General features: G+C 47.5%; 1 protein-coding gene across 2 annotated transcripts in view; it reads right to left on the bottom strand.

The window, feature by feature from the left end:
* LOC310711319 (kazrin-like) overlaps positions 1-18200 on the bottom strand; it is a 214299-nt gene that overhangs the window by 79457 nt on the left and 116642 nt on the right. The window contains exon 1 of one of the 2 annotated variants that reach the window (XM_083513141.1): positions 3759-3984. The exons of the other annotated variant lie outside the window; for it this stretch is intronic. Within the exon in view, the coding sequence (XP_083369267.1) occupies positions 3759-3789 (31 nt within the window). The 5' untranslated portion in view covers positions 3790-3984. Of the gene's footprint in view, positions 1-3758; positions 3985-18200 lie in introns of those variants that run through there. 2 annotated transcript variants of the gene reach the window in all.

Raw genomic sequence — 18200 nt, 5'->3', positions numbered from 1 at the left:
AGGGTAGTTTGCTTTAGGGGTTGTTTTTAATTGGTGTATAATTGGAGTTTTTGATTTCTATGCAGAATGAGAGCCAGGCAAAAGTTTCCAAAGAACTTTGACACGTTTATCCATTTCCCAGTCTTTGGATCTGTGGCTCAGTATTTACAAAATTATAACCATCTAGTCCTCATGATTTCACATTGCAAGTGATCGTACAGATGAATGTGCAAAAGCACTGAGCTTACATCACCACCCGTCTCTGCAAGTTCAAAAATTGGGGGCCTCTTAGTTGCAATTCCTGCCTTGCTGGGGGTTGGACTAGATGACCCTTGGGATTGCTTCCAACTTTGCAAATCTCTGATTCTATTGCAGGTGAGGAAAACAGCCAAAGCCTTTGCACCACTTAAGACCAGCAGGGTTTAGGCTGCCCGTTTCACTTTCTGCAATGCTGCATTTACTTCTTATCTATAAAGGTCCCTCTGTGTGCATCTTTATAGGAGGACAAGTCCTTGCCCCAAGCAGCTTACAATTTAAAACTCAACAGGCGAGGAAAGAACAAAAATAGGGAAATCGAGGCAGGGGAAAAGAGGGAAGGAGTCTGCCATTGTTTCAGCTACACAGGCTCAGATTGGGTGGCACATTTGAATGTGTAGACAGTACTAAGATCGGTGGACCAATGGCCTCACTTAGTATAAGTCTAGGCAGCATTGTTATTTTCCTAAGTGGTTCAAAATAGCTGCACTTGGCTCTCAGTGTTGGGGCGGCGGAGATCAGGCACTCGCAAGTTTTGCCAGGACAGCTAAGGGGAAAGTGCTGGGTAACCTGGAGCAAGTCATTGGTTCTCAATCTCTGTTCCTCCACCTGTAAAATGGGACTATTCACAAAGCTCTTGAGAGGACGGACATACCCATGGCTGCAAAACACTTCTTGTACAGAACAATCGTTAAGGTTCTGTGCAGCTCAAATGCTGGTCAAGGTTCCAGTTGTTGCCCCTCGGTTCTCAGCAAATAATTTCTCTCTCTCCTTCCTAAGTATTGTATCAGTGATTTCAGGACATAGATGAGGTATAGGGAAGCTGTAGCTCTCCAGATGACTCCATTAATCCCAGCCAGAAGGAATAATGGCCAGGGATGATGGGATGGATTCCAGCAACACCTGGAGGAACATAGGTACCCCATCCGTGCCTTAGAGGAAAGAGAAAGTCACATGCAACTTTTAACTCTCCTGCCTTGAGTGACATCTGGGGGGAAGAAAGCATGTTGTCCATCGGCCACATGGCTTGTTATGATGGTTAATGGTACCCATCCATTCATATAAGTACTCCACCACCACTCTCATTGAACTCTCATGTGGGCACACAGCAAAGGCCACAAATCTCTTGCACTTCTATAGATAGAGACGCACGGGAATCTGCCTACAACAGAGTCATTGGTCCATCTAGCCCAGTATTGTCAACACTGGCTGGCAGCTGTGGTGTTGGGTTTGAGGCTGGGGACATTCCCAGCCCTTCCTGGAGATTGAACCTGGATGCCAATAATAATAATAATAATAATAATAATAATAATAATAATAATAATAATAATAATAATAATAAATTATTTATACCCTGCCCATCTGGCTGGGCTTCCCCAGCAACTCTGGGTGGCTTTCAACAAAATATTAAAATAACGTAATGCATCAAACATTAAAAGCTTCCCTAAACAGGGCTGCCTTCAGATGTCTTCCAAAAGTCTGGTAGTTGTTGTTCTCTTTGACATTTGGTGGGAGGGTGTTCCACAAGGCGGGTGCCACTACCGAGACGGCCTTCTGCCTGGTTCCCTGTAACTTGGCTTCTTGCAGTGAGGGAACTACCAGAAGGCCCTCAGCGCTGGACCTCAGTGTCCAGGCTGAATGATGGGGTGGAGACGCTCCTTCAGATATACTGGACTGAGATTCTTTGTCACTGAGCTACGTACTTGGGAGATTTGCCTCCTCAACTCTGGAGAGATATTGAGCTAGAGACTCCGCTTGTCATCCTTCAGGATCACATGGAGGTGGGGCTAGATCAGCAGTAGCCAACATGGTGCCCTCAAGATGTTGTTTGGCATCATGCTGCTTGTGGGGTAGTTTACCCACCTTGCACTCAGCTCTCACCTGGGGCTCCTAGAAGCTGTCAGCAGGTGACAGCAGCCACACCTTGGGAACAGCTTTGACCGGCCAGCTAAACCAGGTGAGGGTAGCCAATGGGTCTCAAACTCTTGGTGAGTTAGGGACTTCCCCTGCATGCAAAGGCAGGCTCTGGCAGTTTGAGCAGATGAGACCAATAGTGGGCCCAACAGCCAAGAAGGTGGTTTCTGCACATGCTGTAGAGGGAAGTGAGAGGCAGATGGGACTCAACAACCTGGGAAGGTAGCCCATCTAGGAGAAAGAAAGCTCTGATCTAAAATCTCTGCTACATTGCAAAATATACTTGGGAGCAGAAAAGGCTAAAGAGTAAATCCTACACAAATCCGGAGTGGAGTCCCTAAGGCAGTTGGATGGCGCCTTGTATGCCTCCTTGTAGCAACTCCTGCAGCCAAGCTGGTGCCAAATGTATTACTCTGCTTTCCTACATCAGTAAGGCTGAGAGGGGGGGGGTCTTGTCATCTGGGCAGCCCAGGACCTCCATACACACTGCCCAGGTCACTTTGGTGCTGCTAAAACAGCAGTTTGACTCCCCCCCCGAAGTATACTCCACTCTCTCTTGAGCCAGGCGGATACCACCACCAGCAGCAGCAACAACAACAACAACTCCCATCATGCCCGAGCACTAGTTATGCTGGCAGGGGCTGATGGGAGTTGGAGTCCAACACCTGCAGGGCATCACATATATGGCTGCCTATATTAATGCCAGGAAATACTGTGTAGATTCCAGGGAGGCTGCAGCCGATATGGCTCAAGGGACCCCACCCTCTGACATCACCTACACATCCCCCCTGGCCTGTTCTTTTTGCTGCTTTCCTGCAATTTCCTTGTCAGCGTGAGCACAAGAAGAACACACAAGCCACGGCACACACACCGCTACACACCCTCAGGTGCAGCACACCTTTCCTGACAGCTGTTCTCCAACCCCGTGTGCCAAAGGCCCCCGACCCAAGACACCTGGCAACGAGGCAACCCGGAAGGGCGATCCTAATTAAAACCCAAGGTGCCAACGGGCTCCTAGCAACCACAGATCACGTTAAGAATTATCTCATGCACCGAGGGCCCACCTGCCACTCCCAGCCTGTCAAACTCCCAGCCTTCGCCAAGCCACTATCCAACAAGTCCGTCACTGTTCGGGGCTCGGGCGCCCTGTTAGTAGCGTCACAACCACACCTCCCTGAAGGCTATCATTTCAGAGGCTCAGCGGTGGCTCCGTTTCCCCTTCTCTGAAACACGGAAGGGGAAAAAATGAACCATGCCCTAGAGAGAGAGAGCCGTTCTGGGTGGCTGCTCCTAGTTCTCGCGCCTCGGCAAGTTTAAAAGCGACTGACAAGGTGCTTTTTTAAAAAAGAAGAGGACGGAGACTTGCCTGCACAACAACAGCCTGCCAGCCTCTGCTGCCCATGTGGCCTCTAGTGTTTCCCTGAGGCTGCTGTAACAAATGCACAAACTTACACAAATCCACTCGCAGGACAAGGAAAGCCAGCCCAGAATGTGGCAAAAGGGATCTCCGTTCAAACACCCTCAGCAAAAGCCCCACAAAAGACGAGGCCCGAGACGAGGTAGCTATTTTCAGACAGGTAACCGTGGAAGCAACATCTCTCCCCACATACCAGGTTTGTTCTCCTCGCTTTCCGACTTCATGGTGCGGAGTCTGGAGAGGGGAAGGGGAGACTCGGCCCTGGAGATCTGAAAGATTTCTTTCTTTCTTTCTTTCTTTCTTTCTTTCTTTCTTTCTTTCTTTCTTTCTTTCTTTCTTTCTTTCCCCTCCTGACTCCTCCCCACCAAAGCAGGAAGTGCCCTTTGCGCTACCTGAGCACCTTGGAACCTGACCCTGTTACAGGTTGCAGAGTTTGCCAGCATGAGCTCACGGAGAGGAAGGAGGCGTGCCCAGGGAGAGAATTTCACCTGCCTGGCTCAGCCTTCCAATCAGAGGTTTTAAGCTGCACCAGACAAGATTTCTGGGCTCTGCTCTTTCGTTTGAAGCTGCTCAGCCAGGCCGCCCCTTTCTTTCTCATGGGGGAAGGTGCCAAACGGCCCCAAAATTAGAGTCACGGAGAAGAAAAGGGAAGAAAGAGACTGGGAAGGAAAAGCTTTGGTACAAGAATTTGCCGTCCTCCCATAATGCACTGCCCCGTCACGCTGGGGATGGGAGGGGAGAGGGAGGCTTGTAGCTTCGAGGCAGAGCACATGTTCTGCGCATCAAATCATAGAATTGTAGCATTGGAAGGGCCCCCCAAGGGGTCATCCAGCCCAACCCCCTGTGATGCAAGAATCACAGCTAAGTTATCCCTGACAGATGGTCACCCAATCTCTGTTTAATCATAGAATTACAAGGGATCCCCAAGACTCAATGCCCAACTGCCTGCAATGCAGGAATCACAGCTAAGCACTCATGTGCGGTCCCTGATTTTGGGGACTGCAACCGGGAACAGGCATTTCTCAGCTCAGGAGAGCTGCTGCTGCTGCCAGTCAGGGAGGGCGGCACTTGGGCATGGGAGACCTGCTCATATGAAGAGACATTGCTGGATTCTAACTCTCCTTGTCCCAGTTAGAACGACCAATGGTCAGGGAGTGATGGGAACTGCAGTCCTACAACATCTGAATGGCCATTAAGTTAGCAGCCTTTGGTCCACAGTGACTGGCAGCAGGTCTCCAAGGTTTTTAGACATGTCTAGTTCCCAACTCTACCCGGAGATGCTAAGGACTGAACCTGGGACCCTTTCTGCACGCAAGACACTATGGTCCGTCTTGTAAAGATGCTAGACCTCATGGTTTCAAACAAAATTTGAAACCTGGAATCTTTTGCATGCAAAGCCTGGATGTGCCAGCACTTAGTCCCATTCCTTCTTCCTCTATCTCTGAGCAAATTTCTCCCAATCAACACATTTTTGCAAGGCAATCTTCCCTCCTCATATAAAGCATTTTTGTATGTCTTCATTACATTGACCTATTAGCTTCGGTGGGTCTCCTCTGAGCACGACTAGCAATGACTGCAACACTAGGCCTACTCAGAGTAGTCCTGATGAAATTAACAGGCAGGGCTAACTTAGTTTCATTAATTTTAATGGGTCTGCTCTGAGCAGGAATTAGTTGAATGCAAGCCTTTATTTCCAGCATTTTCTCCTGTGAGCTCTCCCCCTCGCTCCTTTTTAATCCTCACAACAACCCTGTGAGGTAGGTTAGGCTGAGAGCAACAGACCGGCTAAGTGGGGATTTTAACCCTGGTCTCCCAGGTCCTAGTCTGACACTCTAACCACTATACCACACTGCCTGCACAGAGTATTCCAAGTGCAGTTATACCATGGAATTATACAAAACCATTATGATATGTCCAATCAGGTTGGGGGTTGGGCTAGATGACCCTCTGGGTCCCTTCCAGCTCTACAATTCCCACTGGTTGGCACTGGCAAGCCAAACACCGCCCAGTGGTTGCCAGCAGATGGCAAAAGAGGATTTAAAAATAATAATAATTAGATCTTCTTTCTCAATGTTTCCATGAAGTCATAGAGCTACATGGTTTTGGAATGGGACCCAACAGGTTTCTCCTTAATCCCCTGAACTGCTTTTGCTTCCAGTGGAGCAGCTGTGGGGTAGGAAACTTGATTCGGCATTTGGGGACAAGGCTACAAATGAAGAAACACCTGTGCTTTTTGCTAAAGGCAGCTTCCCCCAGTTGGAAGATGCCAAGGGACACTGGTTCCCCAGAAGAAGTGTGCAAGCTACATCAAACAGTGCTTTTGAGAAGTAATTGAGCTGGGGGCTGTCTTAAAGCACTTCTCAAAAGTGCTGTTTGAAGCACCACCACCACATTGGGAGAGACTGCAGTCAAACATTACTAAGCCCAACTGCTATTGCTAGATAGACTCAGTTAGGTGATGCCCCCTCACCATGGAAGGAAGTCAAGGTCCCTCCTTTGCCCATATTCTTTTCCACAATGTAACCATTGAAGAAGGATGTCTGAAGAGACTGTGTTTAGCCTAGATGGGCACATGACTTCTAACAGAGCCATCTTAGGGTTTCTGCACAATTAATTTAGAAACACAAACTTGTTCTGCAGCATGTAGCCAGTGAGGACAGACATTTCTAAGCTAGCTCTGAGCCTAAAGCACATGTCTGAAGCTATCTTGCTGTATTTTCTACCCAAGGGTATCTTGCCTGTATTATCCTTGCTGCTGCATGGAACAATGCATGACTAAGACCTTGAATCTGTAAGTAAATCGTTTTAAACTTACTAAAAGCATTTTAAACTTACTGAAAAACACTCGGCCAGCTGCTTCTTTACAAATACGGTCTACATGATTTTGAGTATCTTCACTGTGCCCCTGACCATTTGTACAGACAAACTGGAGTAGCCCCAGATTCTCCTGAACTGCACTTGTAAGTCACACTGATTTACTGAAGAAAAAAATGAGAAACGACAGCATCCTAATTCTCACCTTAACGCTGGCAACTGGTTGTATGGGGAGGAAAGGGGGGTGTTGGGAAAGTTTGTTGGTTGTAATTTTGTTTCTCATACAGGGACTTGTAGCTCATGTGGGGGTTATGTTCCTGGAATGGAATATAAGGAAAAACACATCCCCTTCAGAGCACCCCCTTGGAATCATCCCTGTGTAAGCAATCTTACCTTCTGGAGTCATGTGCTGAGCAGACCTTGCCCCCAAGGAAGGCACAGTGCTTTTAAGCTCTCAGACTTGCTTACCAGGCTCTGGGAGGCTCACATGAAATCTTGTGGGGCTGTCCTGTGAAAGCTTGCTAGACCCTGTCATAGCCCACCAAGTAAGAGGGAGAACTTGAAAACTCCTTCTACATTGGAAAAACCCAACACAAAAAGCTCTCCGCTTTCCATGCATTCAGTCTGCGTGATTGTGTCTGGCCTTTGACTGCATAAAACTGAAATTGTGCAGGTTCAACACATATAAGTTGTGTTGACTGTATTTTAAAACAAACTCTGTTCTTTTAAAAGGAAGAATGAGAAACTGCGAGAAAGCGAAACTGACAGATCCGTTTATTCTGATATGAGAGTCCCATCACCCTCCAAGGAAACCGCAACAGGCTTGGGCTGCCAGAGTGACTCACGGCAGCGGATTCTGCTTCCGCTGGATTGATTGTGTTGGGAGACATTTAAAAAGAGCATGAACTTGATGTCTCAAAGGGGCAGGCTTAATGAGCAGAACACTTTCCCTCTAAGTCTCCCCTCCTTTAATAAATCCTGTTAGGAGGGACTGCAAGGAAGCAACAGCCTGTTATGTAAGCTATCACGAATCACTTTCCTTAATGCAGTAATGCTCAGGATTACAAGCCAAGACTCAAGCGGGCTTGTATCTTCGATTTGCCTGGTAACCTTTAGCAGGCCTGCCTCTTGTTTTTAAGATTTTTTTCTAGTGGGCCTATTTGGATTGCAAAACTGTAGGGCAATCGGTCACCGCATGTGTGCCTGAGTGTGTGCAAGGAAGATGGCTGCGCACGGCTATGATCTACTTCCACTACCTCCAGATTCCTGTTGTTGCTGGGAATTGCAAGTGGTGAAAGTGCTGCTATTGCACCCAGGTTCTGCTCATGGGCTTCCCATTGGGGCATCTAGATAATCATGGTTCATGGAACAGGATTCTGGACAGGATGGGCCCCCTTTAGCTTGATCCTGCAAGTCTATTTGTATTTTATTAAACTTGTTAGTTGCTTTTCCTTGCCCCAGGCAACTCAAAGCAACTTAAAAGGTAAAAGTAAAGGGACCCCTGACCATTAGGTCCAGTCATGACCGACTCTGGGGTTGCAGCGCTCATCTTGCTTTATTGGTTGAGGGAGCCGGTGTACAGCTTCTGGGTCACGTGGCCAACATGACTAAGCCACTTCTGGCGAACCAGCCTGTTGGAAAATTACACAATTCAAATGGTGTTAACTTTCTAGTAGCAAAAACACGTTCTTCACAGACTTGGTTGAGTGTCAGGCGTAATAAGCACAGCAGCTCATTCCCTCTGGGTGTTATTCCATGAAACCAGATGCCGAGACTAAAGGTCCCCACCTCCTCACGGCTGTCTACGTCTCCTCCTCCCCAGGGATTTTTCCAAGCGATCGGAGATGGTGCCCACATCCAGACTGTCTTTGCTCTACCCTTCTTATGCCTCTTCTGGTTCTGGGAGTCAGGAGTGGAGGACAGCTTGCTGCGGGGGGGGGGGGGGGCACCTGTGACTTCAGCAGCCTGATTCATCTCTGCCTCCACTCTTCTGCTTCACCTTCCGCCTCTGGACTTCTTTCTGCTACAGACTCTCCCTGCTCACTAAACCACATTACCTCTCCAGGCTTTGACACCTCCTCTTCCTAGTCTTCTCCCTCTGATCAATTCATCGCTGTCCCACCACCACTCCCCCGGCACTCTGAGCCTTCTTGCCTTGGGGGGTTGCCCAGCTGGCTATATTATTATTATTATTATTATTATTATTATTATTATTATTATTATTATTATTCCGCCCTACACCCGGAGGTCTCATCTGCACTCACCCAGTCCATGACACCAATGGACTCTTTCCACCTGCAGGGTTTGAAATTAAACTGTGCCTGTGGAACCCCTGGCAACCAACTGATTTCTGGGGCTTCAAAACAAGAAACGGGTCATAGCTCAGTGGCATGGCATCTGCTTTGCATGGAGAAGGTCCCAGGTACAATTCTTGGCATCTCCCGGGGCTGTAGCTAGCTGCTCTGGCACCTGGAGGGCTGGGGAAGGTGCGAGCTGCCCACGGAGGCGATCTGCGCATGGGCAGGGCCTTGCAGAGCCAGGAAGAGGCCCGGGCCAGGTAGATAATGTGCTCCCCCCCATTTTTTTACCCTGGGGATAACTGAAGTCTTATAAATAAGTATATAAATATTTTTCACAAAAGTTATGCTGACAGATAATTTTATTTCAAGGCTTGAACTGTATCTCCATATAAAGACAAAATGGAAAATATAGATAAATATGCTGACCGAGGCCCCCTTTGGAATCGGAGGCCCAGGCCAAGTGGCCCATATGGCCCCCCTCTGTCTGGGCCTGCGCATGGGGGCACCACCTGGGGGCACCGTGGCAATCCACCCAGGGGGTGGTGCAGTGAGCTACCCATGGAGTATGCCTTGTGGATGCAAGCCCCATGCTGACATTTTGGGCACCGTGGGGCCCTGAGCCACTGCGTCACTCCCAGGAGAGACGCGTGGTTTGGGTGCACTGCAGGCCAGGCTCTGAGGTAAGTGCCACCCCTCACAGTGTGCCATTTTGTCACCCCCCGTCAAGGATGACACCCGGGGCGGACCACACACCCCAAACCCCCTTTCCTATGCCCCTGGCTTCTCCACACTGGGGTGAGAATGTCCCCTGTTTGAAACCCTGGAGAGCCTGTGGCATTCATACGGAGCCCCTGGTTGTCTCATGGCTATTGACCCGTACACCACTAATCCGCTGCCACCAACCAGGTCCTCCCCGGTAAATCACTTAGTCTCAGTCAGGTTCTTAAGTTAATAAAGAAGAATGTAGTTTATTGCAGACACGAATAAACTTTAACTGCATTCAAAATGTTGTTACTCTTGACCTTCTTAGTCTTATTTTTATCCTGCCTCAAACTCTTCTACTTCCCCTCACACAAGAACCAACTGCACTAATTGTCTATTTCCAACTGTCTGTCAACTGCTTTCCCAACCAACCAACTAAAACCAACCAACGCAAACCTCGGGCTTAGCCCTTTTATAAACAGGTAGGCTCCACCTCTGCCTTTTCTACTGGTCTACCTATTAACTCTTTCTCTCCCCCTGTACAGACCTTTTAAAAAGAACGGGCAAACACCACAGTGCCAGTGAGTGCAGGCATCACTAAGTGAGCTGGACCAATGGTCTGCCTTGGGAGAAAGTGGCTTCTTATATTCTGAGCTGACCGTCAGAGCTTCAGAGTGCTGCACAACACTCGAGATCAGCCATGGCAACCAGCTGGTGGTCAGGGTTCACCCAGAGTCGTGCACAGGGCTTTGCAACCATGGCAACTGGTTGATTCTTGGTGCCTGCAAAGCGCTGCTGAGGGAGCTTTGCAGGGGCAGAACTCGCCCGGCCTCTAAATGCTATGTCCCCATTGATCAGAGAGTGAGGCAACTCCCAGAGACCAGGTGTTGGTGCGAAAGGCTTCAGGTGGCTTCAGCGACAGAGCGACTTCTGATGGGGAAGGTAACAACCAGAGCTGTCATTTGCTTCCTGCACACACATCCCAAGCTGGCCAAAGTGAGAAACATTGATTCGATCAAGCAGTAGACTCCCTCCCCACATGCACAATGCACTTTTCGTCACTTAAAAGTTGGAAGCGTTGCAAGAACAAGGACTCTCGCTTGCTTGCAACACGTAAATGTGAGTACATGGCATCAGAGTGAATTAAAGGGTCGTCCTCGTGGGAAAAGGGGGAGAGGAGCCACTGTCTTAATGGTGCCTAGGAGAGGCAGCGGAAAGGAAACGTTTAGCAGAAGTGGGCTGGTGGCCAGCGTTGCTACCCCAAGTGGTTGCGAAACAAAGTGGCAGGATTCTAGAGAACGGGGAAGGCGACAGGAAATGCCTCTGAATACCAGTCGCTGGGAATGACAAATGCGGAGAGTGTTGCTGCTGCAACTCTGGTCCTGATCGCAGGAGGCCCATATTAATACAGTATCTGGCCAGGACAAGGTGAAGACTTTTTGGGGTAGTGTGTATAATGAGTTAAAAAAGATATTTAGGTATACCTTTTATTAAAAAAAGGAGGCATTTTTGCTAGGAATGGTTGGAGAGGACATTAAAGGGGAAGATCAGAAATTCTTCCTGTATGGCACAACAGCAGGAAGACTACTCCTCGCACAGAGATGTAAACAACAGGATATTCCGACAATTAAAGAATGGCAACAGAAAGTATTGGAGTACGCGGAAATAGCAAGGCTAACTGGAAGAAACCGACAGCAGGACGATGAGAAATACCAAAAAGTATGGTCAAAATTTATGGTATACTTAGAGAAAACTGTACATAAATAAAGACACTCACAGGATTGAAATAAAACTCATAACGTTTATTGGAAACATTTGGTTAGACCACAAGATGTCATGCTGTAATATAATATGTCTAAAGTATAACACAAAAAATTATTAAGGAATTATAGACATTTATAGAATGTATATATAGTAATCACGCTTAAGTAAGAGCAACGTAGAGAAGCCAGAAGAGGGGAGGAGGGAATTTAATTTGGATAAGATACAGACTGAAAGGAGAATAATATTGTTAAGCTGTATTGTGTTTAAGATATTTGGAAAAAATATTAAAAATTATTGGGATAATAATAATAATAATAATAATAATAATAATAATAATAATATCTGGCCAAGACACTGAACAAGATGAGCCACTGGCGTGACCCAGCAGGGATTTTCTGATGTTTTCTCCAGAGGTTTTGGACTCTGGCACTACGGCCAATGGTAAACTATGGAGAGCACCATCAAGGGACTCTTTAAGCAGCTTCCTTTCTAGGAAACTAGATGCTGCAGTTAAATAAACAACCACCCTAGAAGCTCTTCTCAGTCTCATCTGTGCAAGGAGACTCCCTGAAGTTTGCCAGGGAGGAAAACAGGCTCCATACAAGCTCATGGGTGCTTCCCTTTATCCCACAGTCCAAGATTGAGAAATGGAGATGCCCAGGCAAAAATGTGGCCTTGGCTTCTGTCTCAGCAACTACTTCAATCTAGGATTGCTAGGGTTTTTAATAAAGGCCAAATGGGCGGAGCCATTGCAGAATCTGGCTGTTTGTAGGTGGAGCTAAGGCAATCCTTGATGGCTTAGGGATGAAGACTGGAGGTGTGCCTGGGGGTCACGGTGGTGGTGATGGTGGAAGAAAACAGGGGCACAAGATGGTTCTTCAGGCAGTAGAGAGAACAACAGAATTCCCTCACACAGAGCACAGTTAAACTATGGCACCCGAGGCAATGATGGCCATAAACATGGATGGCTTTGAAAGAGGATCGGAGGAAAAGGCCACCAATGTCTACTACCACAATGGCTATGTTCTGCCTCCATGGCTGGAGGCAAAAATGCTTCTAAATACCAGTTGCTAGAAACCACGGAGGCGCCGGTTGAGAGAGTGCCATTGCTCTCAGGTCCTTCTTGTAAGTTTCCCAGATGCATCTAGTTGGCCACTGTGAGAACAGGAAGATGGACCACATTAACCTAATCCATCAGCCTCTTCCCAGTCCAGGTTCTTAACTCAGTTTTACTTGCCAAACCATTAAAATACTGGCATGGCCGGTGAAAATATTAACATCAAAGGTAAAGGTAAAGGGATCCCTGACCATTAGGTCCAGTCATGGCTGACTCTGGGGTTGTGGCGCTCATCTCGCTTTATTGGCCGAGGGAGCCAGCGTACAGCTTCTGGGTCATGTGGCCAGCATGACTAAGCCACTTCTGGCGAACCAGAGCAGCGCACGGAAATGCAGTTTACCTTCCCGCCGGAGTGGTACCTATTTATCTACTTGCACTTTGACATGCTTTCGAACTGCTAGGTGGGCAGGAGCAGGGACCGAGCAACGGGAGCTCACCCCATCGTGGGGATTTGAACTGCCGACCTTCTGATCGGCAAGTCCTAGGCTCTGTGGTTTAACCCACAGCGCCATCCGTGTCCCTCATTTAACATCAAACCAAAGCAAAATCTCAAAAAACAGCCTGTCCTCAACACCAGCTAAGAGAGTCAAGGAGATAAAATGGAAGCAAAACAGTTGAGGAGATAAGGAGAAAATGACTTCCCAAATCAAGCATGAAACCCACTCCGTGGGTTCAAGAATGAATCGTGCCGCACAGTCATTATGCCTACAGTTTACCGTCTTCGGTTCTGGCTCCCTCCCACCCTCCCCAAACTTTACGATCTGCTCATCGTGTGGGAGCGAACGTGGGTGCTTAAACAGCTCAGAGGATGTATGTTAAATGATTGTTGCATTCTTGATCCCAGTTTCGGGGACCACTTGGGCAAGGATTTTACTCTTTGCCCCTCTCATCCCCACTGCTGCCACCGCTTCAGATTCTAGAGGAAGGCAAAATGGCGTCCTCCAGATTCTGTTGAACTACAACAGGGGGGATAATAATAATAATAATAATAATAATAATAATAATAATAATAATAATAATATTTGTACCCCGCCCATCTGGGTTTCCCCAGCCACTCTGGGCGGCTTCCACAAATACCAAAAATACGCTAACATGTCATACATTAAAAACTTCCTTGAAGAGGGCTGCCTTAAGATGTTTTCTGAATGTCAGGTAGTTGTTTATCTCTTTGACAATTTGATGGGAGGGCGTTCCACAGGGTGGGCGCCACTACCGAGAAGGCCCTCTGCCTGGTTCCCTGTAGCTTTGCTTCTCGCAGTGAGGGAACCGCCAGAAGGCCCTCGGCGCTGGACCTCAGTGTCCGGGCAGAACGATGGTGGTGGAGACGCTCCTTCAGGTATACTGGGCCAAGGCCGGATGAATCTTTTTTCAGCCTGAGCGCCACATTCCCTTCTGGGCATCAAGTTACGTCACTGAGGGATCTGGCCTGGGCAAAGGAGGTATGGCTGGAGGGGAGGTGCAGCCTAGGGAGTGTCTTAAAGGCCACATTTGGTCTGGGAGACCCCTGAGACCATGCAGACTGCCTCCCTGACTCTTCCCTGCAATCCTGCCCTTTCGTTTCTCTTTCTCACGAGTTGCAGAAGCCTCTTGCTGCCTTGAATCACTTCAGTTCCTTCAGACGTTCTCCCGAAGGTCTTGATTTAGGTCCATCCCTTCTCCCTTTAACTTTTGCTGAACCTCCTACCCGCTACCACCTTGGGAAAGTCAGGCTTTTCGACTCTGTTTTACAAAACGCGGACACTGATGCGGACAGGGAAGTTAAATGGCTCGTTAAAGGACATGGAAGGTTGTGGGTTTTTTTTACAAGCCAGAAATGCTTCTGTCTCTTGGTCCCTGCCTGCCCCTTTACAAGCTGAGATCAGCTGCTGAAGAACCAGAGAGAAAAGGCAAGGGGAACTTGTTTCCTCTAAGAGGCCGAAAGGAGCTGCCCTCGCATAAATCTAATGGCAGTCTGGACTGGCAGACTGCCTTCCCTGTGGGAATGAGAGGCCTCTCTTCTCTGTAACCAAGCAAACATAGAATCATAGAATCGTAGAGTTAGAAGGGACACCAAGGCTCCTCTAGTCCAACCCCTGCAATGAAAAAAATCACAGAATCCCTGAGAGATGGCCATTCAACCTCTGTTTGAAAACCTCCAATGGTTTCACTACATTGTGATATATCGCCAGCTAAACATTATGAAGTTAGTGTGGGTGGACAAAGCTCAGCTAGATGGACCACTGCTCTGACTAGGTATACAGCAGTTCTACGATTACATTCCTATGATTTTATCCTACTTTTCTGTTGCAAAGGGCACCCAGATCCAATCAACAAACAAAATGCCTAGGGAGAAGTAAGGAAGGAGCAATTTTACATGGGGACTCGCTGTAGCTCAGCGCTAGATCACTTGCTTTGCATGCAGAAGGTCCCAGCTTGAATCTGGGGCACCTCCTGGTAGGGCTGGAAAAACCACTGGAGAGCTGCTGCCAGCCAGTGTTGACAATATTGAACTGGGTGGACCACTCGCAGCCGGCTCAGCATAAGGCAGCTTCCTATGTTTATTAGGAGCACCCACAACTCAGTCTTATAGACCACCTGCTGGGACTGCAGAAGGTCCTAGAGTTAATCCCCAGCATCTCCCGGTTGGGCTGGGAATGTGCTCTGCCTATAACCCCCGAGAGCTGCTGCCGGTCAGTGTAGGCAAAGATAGGTCTGACTCAGTGCAAGTCAGAGCTGTAGGGTGAATGTCGCCTGGGTCACATTGCCCTGTGCGTATGAATGTGGGAAGAGGTGAACTCTGATGGCATTGAATCCCCCCCCCCTTTCATTGCAATATGGACTTGTAAGGGAGTGGAGATGGCCAGCTGTTTTTGTGAAGGACCTTGGAAAGGACCTGGAAGGGTAATAAGAGCTTTTAGGAGGGATGCTTTTTTCGCCAGATGCATTTGCTGAGTGCCTGAAACAATGAGCGCCTCTTGGTGCTCCTGTAATCCACGATGATCATAATTCAAGGAGACCAAATTATTGCTTTCCTGACACCCGGGAGCTGCCCCACAAACCACACTTCCATCTCCCAGCAAGCACCAGATAGCTGATAACTTGTAATTATTTTGAAAAGGACACTGGGCGGTACATTCATCAGGATGCTATTAGGTGACAGACGTGTCATGAGGTTCGTTAATTCCCCACCCTCGTTACAGCTGTAGCAAACGAGGAAGGACAAATGTTGATGTTTTTTTCCCCTCTCTCTCTCACTCACTCACACACTCTGAATCACAGCCCTAGAAAACAGAGCAATCTGGAATCATTTCCTGCTCAGAACCCATCAAAGGGATTTTTTAGGGAGGTGTAATGTTGTTGTTGTTCTTTGCCACAAAAAATGACACGCATTTATCCCATGCCTTTAAAGTTGCTTCCATTAGATATGATCCTTCACGTCTTCAAACACTGTAATCAGACGACGCAAATGGCTTGCAAAATGAAAAACAAAGATCAGACCAGAGAATAGGGGTCAAGGGGAACTGAGGACTGACGGCAGAACGATAAACCCATTGGTGAAATAAATAAAACAATTCATGTTAATTAGAAAATAAGGCCAACAAGCAGAAGAGCAATAGGGTGGAAATGCATGGAAAAAGTTCAGCACTTAGAAAGTAGATTTCTGATCTTTCTCTGTCTTTTTAATTTTTTTTATTAAAAACCAATATTATTACTGTTACAGTGGTACTTTGGGTTAAGAACTTAATTCGTTCTGGAGGTCCGTTCTTAACCTGAAACTGTTCTTAACCTGAGGTACCACTTTAGCTAATGGGGCCTCCCACTGCCACCGCCACGCGATTTCTGTTCTCATCCTGAAGCAAAGTTCTTAACCCGAGGTACTATTTCTGGGTTAGCGGAGTCTGTAACCTGAAGCGTATGTAACCCGAGGTACCACTGTATATGTTGACAATTTGTAGCTAAAACCATTGTTCAGAATTAAATTAAATCAAATGACCTGTGAAATGGGGAAGGGGGCTACATAAAAATCCTATATAGTACTGTGAATAAATTAAAATGAAAAATATCATTTCCATTGCCATGCCAGAAATGTAAAAACAAAGCCCACCTCTCATTAAATTTGTTTTCTTGATTACGTAACTTGGGTCAACCCAGCTCAGTACCCCCTTAACTGACTCCAGAGCTGCTTACAAACGCCAGTCCCTTTCTGCAGGCTTATAGTCTGAAAAAGGCACCACGCAAACTAGGGTGCTAGTTCTTAGTTACTGCAATCTTGCAATTATCAGCTGAACTGGAGGCTAGGTGTAATGCAAGACAAACCCTTCAATACCGTGCATGTTTTAAGCACAGCTTCCTCGAGCGAGAAACAAGATTCCCTCTGTATCTGGGTGCTTCTTTTCGTGCTGGACTCTTAAGCAATTGTGGTTGTTTTCGCTACAGCTGAATAAACCCATTACACATCCATTAACCCCAGGAGAAGCTCCCTTCCTAGGCTTCGCCAAAGTTTTAATAGTGATTAGACAAGAAGTGCCTGCTTTCTACCAACAGGTGGTCTTCCAGGCAGGGAAATCTTTTGCTGCCTGATGGTTCCAGACTATACCAGGGCACCCAGGCAGAAAACACTCGTTTTGCAACTGTGATCAAGGTGGAAAAGAGCAGTGTAGGTGCAGTGGTTAGAGCAGCAGAGAGTAGGGAACTGGGAGCCCCAGGTCCCAATCCCCGCTGTGGCGTTTGCCCTCCTATGTGTGTGACATCATACTGGGTTTATAGGGAAAGGGTTAACCAATTGTAAAATGACTAACCAAAGGGAACCCAGGGGGCAGAGTTAACGGTGTATAAGATTTAAGCACAGAGGTTTTTAGTGAGTTAGAGTTGTTGAGAAGACAGTCTGGAGTTAGGAGAGACAGAGAAGATAAGTCTGCGGGCTGGGCTAGTCTGGTGTGAGAGAGGGAGAGAATTTGTTAAGAGGAGACAGTCAAACAGTTGAGATAATCAGTCAGAAGGTATAGGCCGGTAAGGAAACTAAAGTCAAGATACTGACAGGAATATTATCTGAGAAACCAAAAACTTGTTAATGTTTGTAAAATAAACTTGTTTTTTTGTTCACTTTTAACAACTGACTGGACTCAGTGTTTTACCAGAGAGTAACGGGTTGGTGGCAGTGGGGAAGAGAGCACAGTGGTGGCACAGGGATAAATAGACCGCTAAACGTCCGGGGACCCTGTGTGATCGCCACACCCACTCTTTCATGGAGCTTGCAAAGTAACCCTCGGCCACTCACATCTTGCCAGATGTTAATCACCCCTCTTCTTCCCGCATGGGATGTTCTGAAGGCTCTCCCAACCCCATGAGCCAATTTCAGGGAGCAAGGGTGGGGAAAAGCCCCATTGTGTAAATGGAACTCATTCTTCAGGGCTTCCACTGATGATGTGTGTGTTTGGGGGGGGGGGGGAGTTTGAATTTGTAAGTAAATTTCTAGTCCTTAAGGTGCAAAGGCGTGTTGGAAATTTGTACAGTATTCCCCTCCTCCCTCCCTTTTTACATTCAATAGGGTTCCTCTTTTAATTTTGTGTGCGTGTGTGAGGCGAGAGTAAGTGCATGAAGAGAAACAATCTTGAAACAAATAAGATTTCAAAGGAAGACTGGCCACAAAGCTAGAAACCCCCCCCCCCCACTGCAAGAGCTAAACCATTTCATTGGCCCATTGTATGGTGAGGTATTGTGTGTTTCACCATGACCTTTCTGCTGGATGATTGTTCTCAAATGATTTACAAATTCCACGCATGCCTTTCAGGGCAACGAGATATGTCATCCTGCAGCACAAATTTGCGACCTGTCACATCTCGAATGCTGCCCTCTGTCAGGCGTGATCAGACTGCTGGTCCATCAGTCCCCGTCGCCCCCGCCGCTTATAGCAATGTGGACAAAAGGAGAGCAGGTTGATGTTGATCCTCTATCTAAC

Source organism: Podarcis liolepis (assembly GCF_965112155.1).
Source record: "Podarcis liolepis genome assembly, chromosome: 7".
Taxonomy (NCBI): Eukaryota; Metazoa; Chordata; class Lepidosauria; order Squamata; family Lacertidae; genus Podarcis; species Podarcis liolepis.
The sequence above is the reverse complement of the archived record's forward strand: the minus strand, read 5'-3'. Positions and strand labels throughout refer to the sequence as shown.